The 19,062-nt window shown below is 45.4% G+C and overlaps 1 protein-coding gene across 1 annotated transcript in view; it reads left to right on the plus strand.

The window, feature by feature from the left end:
- The window catches only part of LOC134076455 (F-actin-uncapping protein LRRC16A-like), a 73,022-nt gene that overhangs the window by 43,194 nt on the left and 10,766 nt on the right, over positions 1-19,062 (plus strand). Inside the window, exons 17-30 of the mRNA XM_062531523.1 lie at positions 1,771-1,875; positions 2,149-2,218; positions 4,504-4,585; positions 4,689-4,788; positions 5,089-5,143; positions 7,010-7,182; positions 7,813-7,881; positions 11,057-11,150; positions 11,379-11,477; positions 12,008-12,139; positions 12,525-12,656; positions 15,046-15,221; positions 15,984-16,071; positions 16,322-16,462. Of these exons, the coding sequence (XP_062387507.1) occupies positions 1,771-1,875; positions 2,149-2,218; positions 4,504-4,585; positions 4,689-4,788; positions 5,089-5,143; positions 7,010-7,182; positions 7,813-7,881; positions 11,057-11,150; positions 11,379-11,477; positions 12,008-12,139; positions 12,525-12,656; positions 15,046-15,221; positions 15,984-16,071; positions 16,322-16,462 (1,516 nt within the window). The remainder of the gene's footprint in view (positions 1-1,770; positions 1,876-2,148; positions 2,219-4,503; positions 4,586-4,688; positions 4,789-5,088; positions 5,144-7,009; positions 7,183-7,812; positions 7,882-11,056; positions 11,151-11,378; positions 11,478-12,007; positions 12,140-12,524; positions 12,657-15,045; positions 15,222-15,983; positions 16,072-16,321; positions 16,463-19,062) is intronic.

A 19,062-nucleotide genomic window follows, 5' to 3' on the forward strand; every position in this document is an offset into this window, starting at 1 on the left:
CGTGGCTAATAGTCGGGAAATTACGGTGTATACAGATATAGAGAAACACAGATGTGCTCATACACAGACACTCAGGGGGACTTTATTACAGATGTAATCTCAGCCCTTAAATTGGCCAAATTTGCTCATCTGATTTGCTTTGTCATTCAGCTTTGTCTCTGCTGTGTATTCCTTGCCTAATTAAATCATGTAGTCTCACAAGTCTCCATGTAAGCTTTTCTTTGTTGATCTCCTTTTAACACTCCGCTACATCTGTTCAATACTGAATACTGAATGACACCACCGTGGTTATAGTCATGGTTCCATCATCAATATAACCCATCTATCTGTCTTTATCTGAAAGGGTGGGTGTGTTTTTTATCAGTATTGATTGTCACAAATATGGGATGTATGTATGTATCTCCAGTCAGTCTGGATCCATATTGAGCTCAGCTCAGCCCAGCCCAGCCCCTGTGCTGATGCAGGGAGAGGTCAGCAGGACTGATGATGCGTGTAGATTCATTCCCCCTTCCAGTCCAGTTCCTTTGCCCTCTCTGGTCATCTGCGCTATACCGCTGACACTGCTGTTCGCCATCACGTTTCTGCTATGTGACAGGAATGAGCAAACACCATGGCGATGTCCAGGCTAACCTTAGATTACATTGAGCCAAATAAGACCCTCCACGTCCCAGACTCCTAGGCTGGCTATCACCATACCGAGCTCAATCTTTTAAGGTTGAACATTAGTATGGGGAGGCTGTGCTTTGTTGCTACTGCACAAGAGGCGTGATCAATGGGCATCGTTCAAATGACTCCGTACGCTTGTATAGTCCTTCAACCCATCAGACCAACGATCCGGTGCGTCTTTTGGATTGGCTAGTTTGTGATTGGAGCCAAAGGTTCTGGCAGGGAGCAGAAGAGATAGATGTGCAGGTTTCCAGCCTGAGCTGCCGGGCGAAATCCAAATTCGCCGGGAAGTTCAGGCAGGGTTCACCCAGCCAGCCTACCAGACTCCCTGAGTAATATGAGAAAAGTAGTGTGAGTAGAACTACAGTACCTCCAGTAGAGCCCCAGTGGTACCACTCTAAGCCCTCCTCCCTTTACACCACAGCAGACTGGTTGAGAGCTGGGCGGGAGGTGTATATATAATGTATGTAATGTATACATTATGGCAGACAGATGGCAGGGAATGAGGGGGAGAGGAGATAAGTCCTCCCGCCTAATATGGCCTAATTGTGGGCTGACCTTTGACACGCTTGCCAAAGTGCTCGATATATTGAATTGGTGTCGGATTCAGCGCGTAAGCGCAGACCGCCGTCCTCTTAATGAAAGTAAACACATGAGTGAGGCTGCTGACCTCATGTGATGGTGATTGAAATGAAACGGATGGCCGGCCTGTCTGCAAGGGCCAGTCACCGAGCAGGCATGTGATGCTGCTCATGTCAGCAGGGTTTGCTGGGTTGGGGGTATGCGTGAAACGTGTAAATGGGTTTACACATGATGACTATCGTGGTGTGATGGGAGATGCGGGCGGGAGGAGGGGGGGGAAAGGGTTGGTCCGCCATGCATCTTCAAAGAGACCTTGATCAGACATGTTTGTTTGAAACATTTGTAAAGCAAACATTGTGAACTCTAAAAATGTGTATTTTTTTTGGAATCAGGCCACACATAAGTACAGAATGTACACATATGCAGAAGCTGCTTTGGACATCAGATGAGGCTACTATGTAGACAAATAAATGTAAATGTTTACTCTTCTGACAATGTTGGTTGACTGTTGACTGTTGACAGGAAGGGAAAGGACATTCCTCCTGCATTTAAGCACTTCTTCAGCAGTGCCATGGTCCTGAGCAATGTCAACGTGTCTGGAACTAAACTACCACCCGAGGCCTTAAAGTGAGTGCAGTGTCATCTCTGTTACCGCTGGAAACGTATGCGATTTCTGAGGAGCCAAATTAAATTGCGTTGGATTGTTATTGTATTGCGGTACAATTTCAGTCAACAATGTGTCCTTGAAGTTTATAACAAATCTTCAAGTTGTGTATTTCACTGTTAGCACCATTGTGAAACATCCACTTTAGCTCTGCTATTTGAACTGTTAAACATTTGGCCGACTAGTTCATTTTTGCCCAAATTTACATTCCTACTAAACTCTTGTTTCTCTTCCAGAGCTCTTCTCCTGGGTCTAGCCAGTAACTCAAATGTCAAAGAGGTTTCATTAGATCTTAGCTGTTGTGAGGTAAGACTAAACACTGCCTATTGATTGTAATCTTTCAAAACGTACCCATGATCTTATCAGATACATATTTGGGACTGCAAAATCAACACATGAATTTAATTTTTCCTTCGTTTAGACTAATGATAATTCTGAACCGATTGAGAGGATTTTGAAAACAGAAAATGCCATAGTGAAATGAAAATGAATGAATCTGTGACATTACTCTGAGCAGTGACACATCAATAGGCATCAGACAAAAAATGTTACAGCTGTGAATCTGTGGATTAAAGGCCTATCAGCATACGTCTTTATTCAGCACTGACGTAAGATGTATTCGGCTGAGATGCAGTATGTTTATCAGAGGGAAGACTAAGTGCCTTATGCCAGTGTGTTTCCACCCTACTGATTAGCAAGGCTTGCCAATCACACAAACCCTAAGAGATGGTAATTGTCAATTTTGGCCCAGTTGCTCATCTATCAACACATAACCTACCTCCTATCATGTGATGCTCTGTTAATTCAACTGTCAGGAAATTCCTTCTCAACCGTCAATTAAACTGCCAACCATGTGTTCTATCTGTTAGCCTATGCTCATATTGTAATTACTGTTAGTCTATCAGTGTTAGCTGGTAGCCCATCTGCTGGCTGTGCCTCAAACGTGTATAATGAGCAAATTTCCAATTCTCTGATCTGTGTAGATTGAAGGAGGCTTCAAATTCATTATTTTGTAATCCCTGTCTGCTGTCGTATGTAGAAAGTGGATTTGAAGGATTCTGGAATCAAATAATTTGAGAACCATCAATCCACATAATGATATGAAACCTGAAAGCAGTCTGGGTCACGATTCCTCCCAACCACAGTCAGCTATTAGAGATGCAGCACCATTAACTAGCCACGAGCGTACGTGTACAAACAGGCCGAGGGTCATTTTGTTGTGGTCGATGCTGGCCCGTGAGCAATCCTCACCACCCACTGTCCGGCTCTGACTCCCTCACAAAGATATTTGACATTCCTCCGAGACATTTATGCATAATGTCGCCAATGGCTAAGCCAGAGGAGGAAAATAATTAAATTTAAATTCTTTCTCTCTTTCTTTCTTTCTTGCTCTCGCTCTCACTCTCTCACTCTTTGCTTCTCTCTTTGTCTCATACTTTTTTTCTTTTCTAACACACACATACAGTACACTCGCCCCTGCTCTCTCTTCCACAAACATTCCCGACACACTTATACAACACACACACATATTCAATTCAGCTTTCCATGGGCACAGTAATGCTTTCCTTCTAATTTGCTGAAAATGTAATTAGACGCAAATAAGCTTAAAACACCATTAGAAACGACAGTAGGATCTTTCAGAGTAAAATGAAGTCATTGCAATCAGTGGCCATATTTGGCCAAAGCAAAGCAGTTGGATGAAGCATGTTTGACTGTCTAACAATCTCGGAGTGTGCTGTACTGCCGGCGCCTGTGTCTGTCAGTGTGGGTGGGCATATGTCACATGCACATGCACATGCATGCCACTATCTGTTCTTGTTTGTATGTGCTTTGATTTGTTTATGTTTTGTGTCTGTGTGTTTTGTTTGTTTGTTTATGTGTTTGTGTGTGTGTGTGTTTGTGTATAACTGCTTGCAGTGCTGATCTGTCTCCCCCCTCCTCCCCTCTCTCCTCTTAACGCGTTCCTAAGCTTGGCCACTGTGTAAGTAACTCAGCTCTCTAAACACCGCAGACCGCTCTGCTCTGCTCTCCCTTCTCTGCCCTCGGCTCTTTTCTTCTTCACATAATTGAATACCTCATTCAACTGCTCTTCCATTCCTTTTTGCCAATTTGACCCCGGTCGTTTTCTTCTTTTGGACACAAATAACTCTGATGAAATAATTCTACTTGTTCAAATTATTCAATTACAAAAAAGACCGGTTTTAGTCTTTTTGGGATGGAAATTCCTGAGTGAACACACATTCTGCTTGTATGGTTATTAAATTACATTTCTACGTGTTCCTAGGCTAATTCGGGGTATAACCTGTTTAAAGGTTTGCACCAATTCACTCCTGGCCAAGAGGAGGATAGACGCTGTAGTTCAGATCACATGCACTTTGCCGGTTATACTTCACCAGATCTCACAGAATGCACTGCACCCCCTGTCCTGTGTCCACAGGCGATATTTATTTATTTATTTATTTGAGTGAATTTGTCGGTGTGACTATATCTGTGTGCACAAGGCTTGTGATGTTGTGCGGTTCTGCCCTGTTGCCTGGGCTCTGCGGTGATGTGTTGTCATATGTGGTCATGTGGTTTCCTCCCCTGCCCAGCTGAGGTCAGGAGGCTCTCAGATCCTGGAGGGCTGCATCGCCGAGATCCCCAACATCTCCAGCCTGGATATCTCCGATAACGGTGAGCGGGCCAGTCAAAAGCCTGCCCTGCGTGATTGACATATCGTTCAACCAGTAACGTGATTGATGATAAATTATTCATCTACTCTCTTGTAAACCACTAGGACTCGACTCTGATATGGCCACCTTGTTAGTGTGGTTGGCCAAGAACCGGTCAATTCGTCATCTCTCTTTAGGAAAGAATTTCAACAACATCAAGTCAAAGTGAGTACTAAGGATGTAGCAAAGTCTATGACCTTATAAATCCACCTTAGTGAGTGGCATTGTTTATTATCGTCATTTGTATCTTTGGTAACACTTTATATTAAGACACACATATTATAAAGTGTTACCGTATCTTTTTATCAAGCAGTTAGCTGTCAATAATACTTTTACTAAGGGGGCTAATTATGAATTTGATGTCCATTGTCAGTACTCAAAGCTTGTTTACTGTAAGGTGAAGTACTAATACTGTACCAAAGACCCTGCTGGCCTTGATAGAGCCTGTGCTCTCTTCTTTTGCAGAAACCTGGCTGCTGTCCTGGACAACTTGGTGCACATGATCCAGGAGGAGGAATCGGTGAGCTGCGTCTCTCACATGCCATTTGCTCAGCCTGAGGTCCTTTTGTCCATGTGACCAACACAAAGACAATACATGACATGTTTATCCTCTCTGCCTAAAGGCAGTGGTACAGTGACGGCAACCTTGTGGCCGTCTGGGTTGGAAGGAAAGTCAAAGGGATATATTATAGTGTAGTAAGTGTACAGTAAATGCGTTTACAGTATTTGAACACAGACTGTTTCTTGGAATGGGGAGGGACATACTGTAGCTGAAATGCTGTGATAAGGATTTTATATGATTGAGGTCGTAACGTCCGGCTGTTGCACCTGAACATTTAATCGCATGTGGGTCTGTGTGTAAGAAGAGTCTTCTGAAACCAAAAATTGAATGAAAATGCCACCAAGGCATACATGGCTACCTCCTGCACCCTAATGTTTTGGTTTAAATTCATGGACATCACTATCTCTGTGGAACAAACAGTACAGGGTTTCAGTTTGAGGGCAGACATACAGGATTCTGTGAATCCCCCTGGACAGGAATAGAAGACTTATCTTCTGAGGGGCCAGGCACACGGATTATTGCACGTATTGCTTTAAATTTAACAGCTATATAAATCTGTTTTTCATACAATTTATTTTTTTTATATGGTAGTATAGCAGTTTATGTTTCTATATTTGTTTTTATGGTATTCCTGCCTCATGTGTGTTGTGCTAAACTGTGTGTTTGTTGTGATCTGCTGCAAAACAACAATTTACCCTTAGGGAGGAATGAAGTATCTATCTGTCTTTCTTTCTATCTGTGTATACAGTATGTCTGTCTGTCTCTATCTATTTCTCTCTCTCTTTCTCTTTCTCTCTTTACTGTATATATATATAAGGTAATCTTCTCCATCCACCCACAATATAAGATCTATTCAGCCCTCTAGAATTGGTGTAAGCCCAGAAATATTAAGTCAGTCCAGCAGTGTAAGGTTAAAGTAGGTCAATGAAGAATATGCCGGTTCTTTTCCATCAGCAGATCTCACGCTGCATACACAGGGTATTTGGCCATTGAGACACCAGTAGTCGTTGTAGTTGTGACTGTGATTGTAGCAGTGCTACTTAAATCATAATCTCTCTTACTTTGAGCCAAAAAGGCAAAATCTCATTCATAAGCTGAGTTCCTGCTGGCAGAGACCTTACTGAAAGGCAGATTGGGTAGCTCTGTGAGCCTGTCTTTATTCCCGAGACTTTAAACTGGTGCACCGGTGTTGTAACGGCCCTGCCCTACGCTCACCTCACGCGCACACAGAGATGCTCGTCTGCTCAGCTCGCAGGTATTTCTGCTCCACAAAGACTCCGTCGGCTGCTATCCGGGTGTCCTGGAAATCCTGAGATGTTGGAATCTTTTGACAAAAATAATCCTGTCAGTCTTTAGGCCCCAGGAGGAAGAGATAGAGAGACATAAAGGAAGGGAGTGAGTGAGACAGGGTGGAGGAGAGTAGGAGGATGGAGAGACTGTGCGGAGGGGAGTGGAGGGGAGGGGAGGGGAGGGGAAAGGAAGGAAGACGAGTCTTAGTGTGGGAGACAGAGAAGAGAATAAATGATAGCTTTCACTGATGTTGAATACCTCCGCTTATCTCTAGAAAAATGTGGAATTTAATTTCTGTGGAATCTAAAACTAATATACTTGTATAGATTGGCATACCAGCTACGTCATTCCCCTTGTCTAGCTGTGTGTCTGTGGAAGTGCAAGTTAGGGGCTCCAGAGTCCCCTATCCTTTATCAACATTGAAAACACTAATTATTCGTATTACTGAACATTGATATGGGTGCGCTAAAGTTTCTTCCCTGAGGAAAGATCTTTAATTGCTTCCGTTGAATTAACATAAATTGTGTCTTGCAGCCGCTAACGTCGCTGTCCCTTGCGGACTCCAAGCTGAAGACGGACCTGACCATCATGCTGAATGCGCTGGGCAGCAACACCTCACTGACCCGGGTGGACATCAGTGGGAACGGCATGGGGGACATGGGGGCCAAGATGCTAGCTAAAGCGCTGCAGATTAACAGCAAGCTCAGGTGAGATTCTCCCCATTTGAGTATCTGGCTAAAGCGCTACAGATTAACAGCAAGCTCAGGTGAGATTCTCCCCATTTGAGTATCTGGCTAAAGCGCTGCAGATTAACAGCAAGCTCAGGTGAGATTCTCCCCATTTGAGTATCTGATGAGAGGAGATGCTACCCAAGACTACTAGAGTAATATCCCGTGTATAAGCCACATTGTGTATAAGCCGCAGAGCAGTGTTTTGTGCAAGTTAAAATAAACAAAAACCATATTATTGCCGTAGTAACTGTCCCCGTGTTGTATAAACCTCATAGTTGAAGAAAGTTTGCAAAATCAATGTATAAGCCGCGGCTAATAGTCGGGAAATTACAGTAGTCAAGCCAAGAGCACACTGTGGTGAGAAGAAGTTGCCTAGAATTTAAGAGCTGCTCAAGTTACCTCAAGTGAACTATATGTTGCAAGTCTACTAGGCTGTGTGATACACAGGCGCTGTCATAACACAGATAAATAGAGGTTTTGAGTGGATGTATTAATAATGAAGGGTATCATTTGTTAAACATCACAGAGGTTCATGATGTGTCAGATTGCTTTTAAGTAAAATGGTGATGGCTGCATGTATTGTTAATGAACATTTTGCTCTTCAAGGACTGTCATCTGGGACAGGAACAACATCAGCCCACAGGGCCTGCAGGATGTGGCGGCAGCACTGGAAAAGTGAGTGTGTGTGTGTGTGTGTGTGTGTGTGTGTGAATATAGGATCTGATGCCTAATCATCGATGCTGTCATTCTGATCACGTAATCAGGTGGAGGACTAGGGCAATGCCTGAGAGGCTAAAGATGGCTTAATGTTTAATCAAGAGGTTGAGCTCTTCATTAGATTCATTAGTCGATTATAGCATATCTCTCAACAGTCATCTTTCATTAATAGGTGAGCAGTTGTTGAGTGGGGGGAAATGTAATACAATTTTCAAGTGCAATTCTGAATTTTTCATTTTGTTTTGAAAGATTTATCTGAATAAATAGGCTCAATTCTCAAGGACACATTTCTCATTTCATTAGATCCAATTATTGGAACACGTGGATTTTTAGAGTGCCCTGTGTTGATGTCCTGTTCTTAGATTTCCGTTGTGCCCAGGACAAAATGCACATAGTTTACGGTTCACAGTTCACAACACTGCACTGCAAATAGTATAGTTTTATACTGACTACTAGTAAGTTATTTCAGGGTCTCATTGCTAAGGCTCTATTAGCTTGGTGCTACAGTGGCATCTATGGTTGTTTCAGAACCAATGTTTTGTCCACTCTATTTGGCTTTCCATGTTTTACCTCAACTTTGCTTAATGGAGACAGAAAAGGCCTGGATCATAGAAATTAGGGCAGTCTCATTAAAATGAGACATTTAATAGGAAATGATCACGTGCATGTCGTCTTCGATATGCATTTGAAATGCTAGCGGATTGCTTGTGGTCTGGACATACAGAGTCTATTGGTTTACATGAGTTACTAGCAAACATTACAATATGTTTGACCATTATTTGATATCGAAATAGTTTTCTCTGCACATTCAGGTTTGAGATATCGTATTTTCTCTGCACGTTGATATCCTGACATATTCTAGTTTCTCTGCACGTTTGTATTCTGACATATACTAGTTTTTTTTTCTTTTTCTTTTTTTCTGGTTTCTTTGTTTCTCGGTTTTTCTCTCTCCTGATTGTTGTGAAAGAGATCGAGAGTGATGGCTAGCAGGGAAGAGGGTTGAAAGCGAACCTCTGAAGAGTTGGCCCTTTGTGATTCCGATTGAAGCAACCGAGGCCAAAAATATATCTAAAACAGTGAGTCAGACAAATAAATAAATAAAAAACATCAAATGGAGAAAGAGCAAAGGAGGTGAAAGAAAGCAGGATCTCTCCTGTGGGACACCAGGCTTCTCTTGCTGTTGGCTTCTCAGTCACAGAGTATGACCACTATAAGAGATTTATGAGATGGGCAGGAGAAGTTAGTGTGTGTGTGTGTGTGTGTGTGTGTGTGTGTGTGTGTGTGTGTGTGTGTGTGTGTGTGTGTGTGTGTGTGTGTGTGTGTGTATGTGTTTTCATGTGCACTAGACACATGTTTGAAGACGATATTCAGGTGTCAGAAGTGGAGGTGAAAATCTGGCTGTTTGTGTGCCAGTCTCTTGGTCTCTCTGTGCACAGCCAGTGGAGTGGAGGCTGTTGGGTGGTGGTGGGGTGGTTATGGATGTGCATGTGGGCCTCCAGGCCTGCCATGGTGGTACAGTCAGGAGGCTGGGGGGAGGTGAGGGGAGCCTGGGGACAGGACACTGGGGGAGGGGAGAAGATGGGATGGGTGGGGTGGGGGATGGGCCCTCAGGGATTGCCATCAGCCAGGCTGCTGCTGAGGAGTCTTGCTCCATCTGTAGTGAAACTGGAGAGATTGCTCCATCAGCCAGCAGAGAGCACAGTGGCCACCAGCAATACATGCAGGAACCCAGACCTTAGCATGTTTTTCCCACGTTGTTTATATATCCAGCTCACTGTTCCCTCACCTATATGTTGTATATGTTAATATCCATAATGGCACTAAATCCAGGTTAAGCCAGACTTATCTGTAGGATTAACCTTTCCCACATCATGGCTTAGGCATGCTTACTTTTGGTAATTATGAGTGGGGATTCATGACAGATTGGTGAGACTCTTAAGTATAATATGTGTAGGATAGCTGGTTTAATGTCCGACTGTTGGAAAGGGGCTTGTCCTCAGGCCACGCAAGGTCAAAGGTCAGTGTGGGTGGGGTGAAAACAACGCATCATTGTGGGTGCCTCTCATTCAGCGTTTATACATCCTCCCTCACTCCTTGGGTCTCGATCCTCCCTGATCTACATAAAGAAAGATAGAAGAAGAGATAGACTATCCCATTGTTGCCGCCCCATCATGCTTTATGTACATCAGTGAGGATCAAGGCCCGAGGAGCGAGGGAGGACGTATAAACGCTGAATGAGAGGCACCTTGTGTCCTAACGGCTGCTGCTGGTGCTGCTGCTGCTGGTGCTCGTGATAAGGCCGTTAAAGGGGGCCCTGGGTGTGTCTCAGGTGAGGGGTGCGGAGCGAGCCTCTCCATCAGCCGCTCCCTGCTTGTCCGCCCCCCAGAGCTCATGAAAGGGGATGAGTCCGGCCGGCCGGTGGTGGGCGGCGAGACGCCTCATTTTCACAGGGTCACCCGCGCCACTAATGATGTCACGTCCAGGCAGTTAGGCTGTGAAATGGGTTCGTTTCATTTCCGATCCGCCCGCTCCGCTGTCGCTGAGATGAGACTGATGAGGGGTTTTTTTTTTTGTTAGAGGAGCATCATCTTATTTCTCACCGAGAGATGACTGTTATCTGTCAAATAGGATTCATAATGAGGCAGAAATAAAAGAAAAGACAGAAGACATGAAACGGGGGGAGAGGGAGAGAGAGAAAGGGTTGAATTAATCACAGATTATTACCTCCGGCAAGGAGGTTATGTTTTCATCGGGGTTTGTTTGTTGGTTTGTTGATTTGTTTGTTTGTCTGTCAAACTCAAAGTTATGGATGGATTTCGATAAAATTTTCAGGGAAAGTCGGAAATGACCCAAAGAACGATTTGGTTCTGGGAGTCGGTTATGTGTTCGCTTAGCGGAGGTTTGCGCTCTCTGAGTGCTTTTGTAGTTCAGTGAAAAATCATTAAGCTATGAATGGCAAAAATCACGCCTCCCTGCAGCTCATGAAGTTGTGGTTAGTCAGTCGATCTCTATGGTTTGCCTGTCTTGTTAACGTGATGCCTGTGAGGATGTGTCATGAGAAAGAGAGAGAGAGAGAGAGAGGTCCTGCTCTGCCGGCTGTGGTCTGACTGGAATGCACTGCTGCCCCCTACAGGAACTTCACCATCCGCTTCATGCCCATCCCCATTATCGACGCGTCCCAGGCACTCAAAGCCAGCCCGGAGAAGACGGAGGATGCCCTGCTCAAGGTGTGGCACCTCGACATGATCTCACCCAGGCCTTTCAGCAAGAAGGACATGATCATTTATGTGTTCAAATGTATATATGAAGGCATTCACAGTTACTGCTAACCTTTCTTGTCCTGTAACTAAGTATTGTATACCAGACAGAATGCAAGCTGGTTCATAACTGTCCATGTCTGACCTGGGTGTCAGATCCTAAAATGAATATGCTTTGTGTTCCCTGTCCTGAAACAGATCGAACATTACCTGTACAGAAACCATGAAACCCGGAAATACCTCCAGGAACAAGCTTACAGGTTGCAGCAGGGCATCGTCACGACAACCACGCAGCAGGTTATTATAATGATAATAATAATATTAATATATATTATTATTGTCTGGACCAGCAGGACCACAGAAATGTTGTTTGTTTCATGAGTCATGACACATGCTAGAATGTGTATTAATTCCTCATATGATTTGCTTAAACAGCACAGGTAGCACAGAGTGCTGATACATGGCACAGCTATTTGAGCAAATTTACCAGGCAACCACACAACTGGTTTCATGTGTTTTATTTGGATGATTATTTAATTATATAATTATTACATGATTAATTGCCCACTGGTGATAAAAAGCACTCAACTCTTGATGTCCATTGTCAATGGGAGTGTAATCAAATAACAATACTCATTTCCCAGTAACATTGCTCAAAAGGCCTTGTGTATCATCAGCTTAAACAAAAGCAAGAGTGTACTTCAGCAGCAAGCTGCTGCAAGAGACCATGCACAGAATCAACCTCTCTCATTCTCTCTCTCTCTCTCTCTCTCTCTCTCTCTCTCTCTCTCTCTCTCTCCCTGTCTCATTCTCTCTCTCTCATTCAGATGATTGACCAGATTTGTGTGAAAGTCCAAGACCACCTCAACTCGCTAAGGAATTCTGCTGAGACAGACACGGTCATCGATGATATCAAGACCGCCGAGAACCTGATGAAGGACGCCAGAAACTCTAAAACAGTAAGGAGGAAATCTGACCAGTCACAAGTGTGTGCGTGACAGAATCCATGAGGTGTCTTGGTACACCTGTAAACACTGGCCTGCTTCCATTTTCCCATCTCAGTGTCATCACACACCCTTGTGTCATATGATATTATCTTTGCTTATAAATGTCGGTGATATTTAATGATCAAGGCTGTATCAATCACTTAAAAGCCCAGTACATATCATCTGTGTGATTATTGTCAATTATGTGATGCTGTGCTTTTGTCATTTATTGACCCTCTGTTCCTGCCCAATGTATTCCATTTCAAGTGACAACAATGACTGTAGTGTTGTCTCTAGGATTTGCATCTGCATGTGTGTGGCCCTGTTTAAATCAAAGCCTTTTCTTCCGCACCGCCAGCTCCTGCCCAACCTGTACCAGCTGGGCGCCATCTCCAGGGAGGAGCTGAATGGCTCGTCCGTGGGGCCCATCCAGGAGAAGCTGGACTCCATGGCGGGGGAGGTGGCCCGGGTCATGGACGAACAGCTCCAGGTACCGGTGGCATTCAGATACAGAGGAGGCCGTGGGGAGTCCGTGGGGGAAGAGGGAGTAGTAAATATGGTGGATTGTGGTGGTGTAGTGGTGGATGGGGGTGTTTTTATCACCTAACTTCTACAAATCTAATTCTCAAATCTCATGACATCTTTAGTATCCCACGGCCTTGTGTACAGACAATAATTGAATTGGAATCACATCGCTTGGTTTATCGTTATTTAACACTGGGTGGCATTTTTTTCTTTTTTTTGGATGGGTTGGATGATCTACGGCGTGCTGGGGAAATGGGCTGGAATGGACTCGAATTGTTGCACAATTGCATCAGCCCTGGATGCCTGTGCCGTTCATCTCTGTCAGATTGGCTGGCTGAGTAAAACTCCCAACTCTGTCTCCCTCCAAGCTGTCAGACCCTGTTTTCAAACGCTTTCTCCGGAGAAAAGGAGAGAGGGAGAGGGAGAGAAGGAGGGAGAGAGAGAGCATGGGCTTGAGAGCGAGAGAGGGAGGGAGAGGAATAAAGTGAGTGTGTGTGAGGGGGAGAGGGAGGGAGGGAGGGAGGGAGAGAGAGCCAGAGAGAGAGAAGAGCAAGGCAGGGGAAGATGCTGTAATGGGGCAAACCTTGAATGCCCTGCCAAGCAAACATTTTCAAACTGACCTCACAACACAACCAGACTCCGTAAATATGTACAGTGTGTAAATTGCTGGCCTGTGTGTGTGTGTGTGTGTGTGAGTTGGTGGGTGTGTGGGTGTGTGTGTAGCTGTTGGCTGTGAGGGCCTGTCTGTCATCCTCTCCGTGGGGCGTTAATGAGCCGTGAGGGAGAGAGCAGGAGGAGGAGGAGGAGGAAGAGGAGGCCGGTGTGTTGCGTTGCGGAGCGGAGCAGAGCAGAGCAGAGCAGAGCAGAGCAGAGTGACCGCTCCGGTGGCGGAGAGCGATGGTCCACTGCTCCATTCTCCCTTGTTTTGCGGCGCCAGCGCCACAGACTGCAGGGGAGCACAGACAGGCCACTGTGTGCCGCGGCCCCGGCCAGACAAACGCGCCTTTCACGGGCTCACCCAGAGAGGGCTGGCCAGGGAGGAAATGCCCCCCCCCCCCTCCTCCCTTCCCAGAGGCTGATGGGAAGGAGCACAGCTCAGCATTCCTGAAAACCGCCGGCTCATACTCTGCAAATAGAAGGCATCTCATTTCTTTTTTTAGATTTGGTGCATCTAGAATCTGCATATATATATATATATATATATATATATGCATATTTATTACAGTTTGGTATGGACTGTAATAATCATTTAAAAGTGTAGAACCAGCAGCATATTGCTTGCAGGGTGCCAATCTGTCTGTCTGTTCAATTATTTTAATAATCATCATCACCATTTTTCTTTTCAAAGAGTAGGTAATTAGAAATATGTGCTTCAGTGGGTGTGGGTGTGGATGGGAAGGGGGGTAGTGTATGTGTGTGGAGGGGGTGGTTGTGTTTTTGTGGGGGTAGTGAGTGTGTGTGTGGAGTGGAGAGTGGTGGTGGGTGGGGTGCGGGGGTAGTGTGTGTTACTCTGCCAGCAGTGAGGGTAGTTTAGTTTAGTGTGCTCTTGATCTCCACACAGTGGGCTTGTTTACGGTTGAGGGCCTCAGGTGTAGAAATAAGCCGCCTCTCATCCCGCGTGCTCGGCTAGACACATTGATCTGTGAGGAGATCAGACAATGCAGAGGGCTCACTGGACTGGGTTCACTAGGTTTCACATGCACAGAGCGTCATATCAAATGCCCTCAATCACACTCATCACCAAGCTGAGCTGTGCCTTACATTGTTTTGTTCATAGCGCTGGTGCAGCAGAGGTTGATCGTTTTGGAGCGCAATCCACAAAATCTCTGGCATCGATATGTACAGTAGTTACAAACTCCTCTGTAGGCTTCACTCTAGAAAACAGTTTAAATAAGGTGTCTGTGGTGCTAAGCTGGTCAATCATCCATGGGACAGACTGAATTTTTATTTTTTTTTGTAGGAAATATATGTATCATGTACTGTATGTAGCACTGTATAGCCCTGCCATATATGTAGCACTGTATAGCCCTGCCAAGCTACATTATTTATTTATTTAGATTTTAGATATTCTTTTTGGCCTTTTATGCCTTGAATGTGACAGGGCAGTGAAGTGAGTGGGAGAGACTGAGTGGGATTGGGCACGTGGACCCAAATGTGGTGTAGGTGCTGTAGCCAGGTGCCCCCCCATCATTATTTCTTCATTTACTCATTCAATTGAGCTCAGTTCAGTGAATAATATTGTTTAGAGTTCCGTAATATGCCTATTGTCATATAGCCCCCCCCCCCCCAGACCCATACTGTATGGATATTCATACACACAAGTACCTGACGCTGGAATCTTCACTGGTTTTCAGAGTTTACTGGAGGCGATGGTGGACGCAGCAGAGGGCCTGTGTCCGCATGTGATGCGGAAGGCCAACCTGCGGCAGGACCTGATGAAGGCCAGCATGGGCAAGATGGTGGTGCCACGCAGCTTCGTCAAGAACACCCTGCTGGAGCAGTCGGGCATCGACATCATCAACAAGATCAGGTGGGTACCGTAATTTCCTGACTATTAGCCGCGGCTTATGCATTGATTTTGCTAAATTTCTTCAGCTATGAGGTTAATACAGGGGGGCAGTTAATATGGTGTATTATGGTTTTGTTTCTTTTAACTTGCATAAAGCACTGTCCTGCGGCTTATACACAATGCGGCTTATATGCGGGAAATTACTGTAGTCCGGTTTGTAATACTGTTCTACAACATATAGTGAAATTGGCATTTAGCAGCTCAACTTTCCTGTGCAGAGGTGTCTTTTATAAGGGTAAAGAAAGAATTGAAAAAAACAAGATTGAGAGAGAGAAGGGGTTTAAGAAGTGAAGTGTATGTAAATGTAGTATGGCAACTCCATTTAGTGTAGTGTAAAGTGTTGTATGTGTGTTCAGGATGCGGATGGCTAGAGGAAAGAAACTCCTCCGCAGTCTTTCTGTGTTAGCCATGTGGGAACAGAGACGCCTGCCTGACCTCAGTGGTCTGAACAGTCCATGGTCAGGGTGTGAAATGTCCTTCAGAATATTTTGGACCCTTGTTCATACTATTTTAGTATAGATATCCTGCAGGGTGGTATAGGGCAGGTGCTCTGATGGGCACTTCAGTCACAGGATTATGTTCATCATTCTTCAATGTTCATGTCAAATAAACAAAAAATGAGTCCATAACATGCATACATACATACAGTACATTCATACATATATGTACATACGCATATACAAGCAAGCCAAATAAGCCGGATGTTGTGTGCTGTGTCTACAGTGAGGTGAAGCTGAGCCTGGCCTCCTTCCTCTCTGACCGCATTGTGGATGAGATTCTTGAGGCCCTCTCCGGTTCCCAGCACACACTGGTAAGACCCTAGTTAGTCAGGCACGTTGCTGATTTTTGTGTTTGATGGTAAATAGGCCTGGATGTTGATTGGCCACTGTGGGAAATCCCCTATCTCCTGCACAAGGAATGTATCACCTCTCCTCTGTATGTCTGAAAAAAGTCAGTATTATCTGTTTGGAATGCGTGACAAACTTGCTACAGGCTCTCTGTTCTCTGTTTCTACACAATATTCCGTATGAATCAGCTATTTCTCTCCCCCCTTTTGGTAGGCTGAACACTTGTCCAGGAAAGGGCAGGCGCTGACGCGCCAGGGCTCTCTGGATCTGGACGTGCCCGAGGAGAGGGTCTCCAAACGGGGCACCATGGAGCTCATGGAGGGGGAGAGGCTGGATGATCTGGAGACCTGTATGGTGAGTGTCCTGTCCTCGAGAGTCGTCCTTCTTGAAAGCGAGATGGATATGGAGACGGAAAGGGCTCTCTCTTTCGTAGGACGCGGAACGAAAATGGCGGTTCTGCGTAGAAGAGCTTGAAGGGAATTCCTTCTGAAATGTTCTCCAGCTCTGCTCTGGGTTAATCGTGCATTGGGAGCGCTGATGAGTTACATAATTCCATGTTAGCCACATTATAACGTTTCAAACCGTTTTAACAGAGGAAGGAAGTATCTTTCACATTATTATATCTGTGGAATGAATCTGTAGCTGATTCATTGACGTGTGTACATCAGGGAGGGGAGTCAGCAACCATGTGTGTTTAGAGAATGTTTAGACGTGTGTATCCTTTACCCTGTGATGGACAGTGAGGACTGTCCCCTCTGGCCTGTGTGTGAGGGTGATGAGTCCATCCCTTAATGGATGTTGAGTTTTTATAGTCTCACACGCTCGGGCCTCAGAATAGAGGAAACGTGACAAGGACAAGTGCACCCGTGGGGTGATGGATGCTGTTTGCTCTCGCTCACACTGTGTAAAAACCTTGTGTGGCTTCTTTGGTCTGTGGATATAATGGATGTACAGGATTGTGTGTTGTGGATGGACCGAGCATTTTAAAGTAATTTAATTTGGTCAAATCTCAGTAACCACTGACCATCTCGGGTCATATTGTATGCAGTGGAATTTGCACTGTTATTTTATTCCAAGTGGAGAGACTATCATGATCGCTATCATATCTGAGTGATGTAGAGGTAGCCCTCAAATAATATCATGATCATGAGGCTGTAAGACCAACATTACCAGACCTGTATTAGTGACACTACTGTACCACCTGTAATAGTGTGGTGTGTGTGACAGAACTTATTTTGCATTCTAGGCACCATGTTTGTTAGCGATAGCGTTTTGTTTTGTTATTGGTGAAAGGGAAGTGTTCTGGTGCTGTGAACTACTTTCATGAAGCCATCAGCAAGCACTTTATGTGCCACTGTGCTGTAAGCCAATTGAGGAAAGCCAGCAGCAAGCAGCCGTGGCCATGATCTCCTCTCTCAACAGAACAAAGTTAGTAAGGTCTGCTGTGCCTTGTGGATGTCTCTGTCACACAGATGCCTTTTAAAGGTGGCCTTGTAACTCTTTCATTTTTCGTTCATTCTTTCTTTCTTTTCTTTCTTTCTTTCTCTTTCTTTCTTTCTTTCTTTCTATCCATCTGTCTCCCTCTATGGTTCCTTCTCTGTGAGGGACTAGCAGTAGATGTTGCCAGGTCTCATTAATCCTCTCTTCTCATGCTCTGTTCTTTCTGCCTTATCTCTCTCTCTCTCTCCGCCGTTTGCCTTCTCTGTTCCATTCTTTTGCGTCATGGAGACTCTGTGCTGTACCAGTGTAAGTATGGCTTTTTCTGTCGTTCCCTCTCTATATCCCTCTCTCCTGCCTTTTTGTTCCCTTGTTTTACTCCCTCCCTCGCTCCTCCTCCTCTTTCTAGCTTCTCTCTCTTTTGGTTCCTCTTGTCCTTTTTTCTTCTTTTCTCCTTCTCTTTTTTTCTGTCCTTTTCTCTCTCTCTCGCTCTTTTCTCTGCACCTCTGCCAGTCAGTGTCGCTGTGCCATGGTCATTATCACAGAGACCACAGCTGTCCAGACCCACGGTCTCGATCTCACTGTGGTCCATCCAGCTCTGTCCCCTGCACCCAGCCCAGCCCAGCCCCACCAGCCCTGCCCAGCCAGGCACTCCTGAGGGGTGACCCTGCCGGTCACTGTATCCATTCCACACACACACACACACACACACACACACACACACACACAGGCCCTACCTATCACTGTATCAGCACACACATACAGGGATACTGCTGAGACCGAGACGGGCAGTCACCCAGAGACAGTGTGCTTAGGACACAGTGTCTCTCTCTCTCTCTCTCTCTCTCTCTCTCTCTCTCTCTCACACACTCTCTCTTTCTCTCTCTCACTCTCTCTTTCTTTCTCCCTCCGTCCTCTCTCTCTCTGTCTGTTTGTCTCCGTTGCTCTCTCTCTCTCTCGGTCTCTCTGCCTGTCTCTCTGTCTGTCTGTCTCTCTCTCTCACTCACTCCCTCTGTCTCTCTCGCTTACTCCCTCTGTCTCTCTCTCTCTCACCCAATCTCCCCCCCAAAACAGATGGACAGTTTTGGCCCCGTGCCACCTCTGTAAATTGATTTCAGAGGAGCTCATCTTCTGATGGGTTGCCTGCCTGTGTGTTTTTTTTTACACCCCCTCTCCCCTCCCTGTGATGGATGAGAGCCCCAAAGGTGAGATGGACTCTGGCCATCTCACAACTACCCCACTGCCCACTTACTGCCCAAGCATCCCCCCCCCTCTCCTGATGCTGAGCCTGCCTTGTGATGCGGGTTCAAGACGCCCTGCCTGTGTTTGCTGCCACTGCCTTACATGAGAACCGACGACATGCATTCCACCTGTCACCTGGTCATGTCATGCACCTGGGAGCCAAACCCAGTGCCCACACTAACCCCTCTGAGAATGGACGCCGACGCTAACCGTAACGCTCCAGTGCCAACCCCCTTCGCTGATCCATGTTATGTGTCATGCTGCTTGTCATTCTA

The sequence above is a fragment of the Sardina pilchardus genome, chromosome 3 (assembly GCF_963854185.1).
Source record: "Sardina pilchardus chromosome 3, fSarPil1.1, whole genome shotgun sequence".
In the NCBI taxonomy this organism is placed as follows: domain Eukaryota; kingdom Metazoa; phylum Chordata; class Actinopteri; order Clupeiformes; family Clupeidae; genus Sardina; species Sardina pilchardus.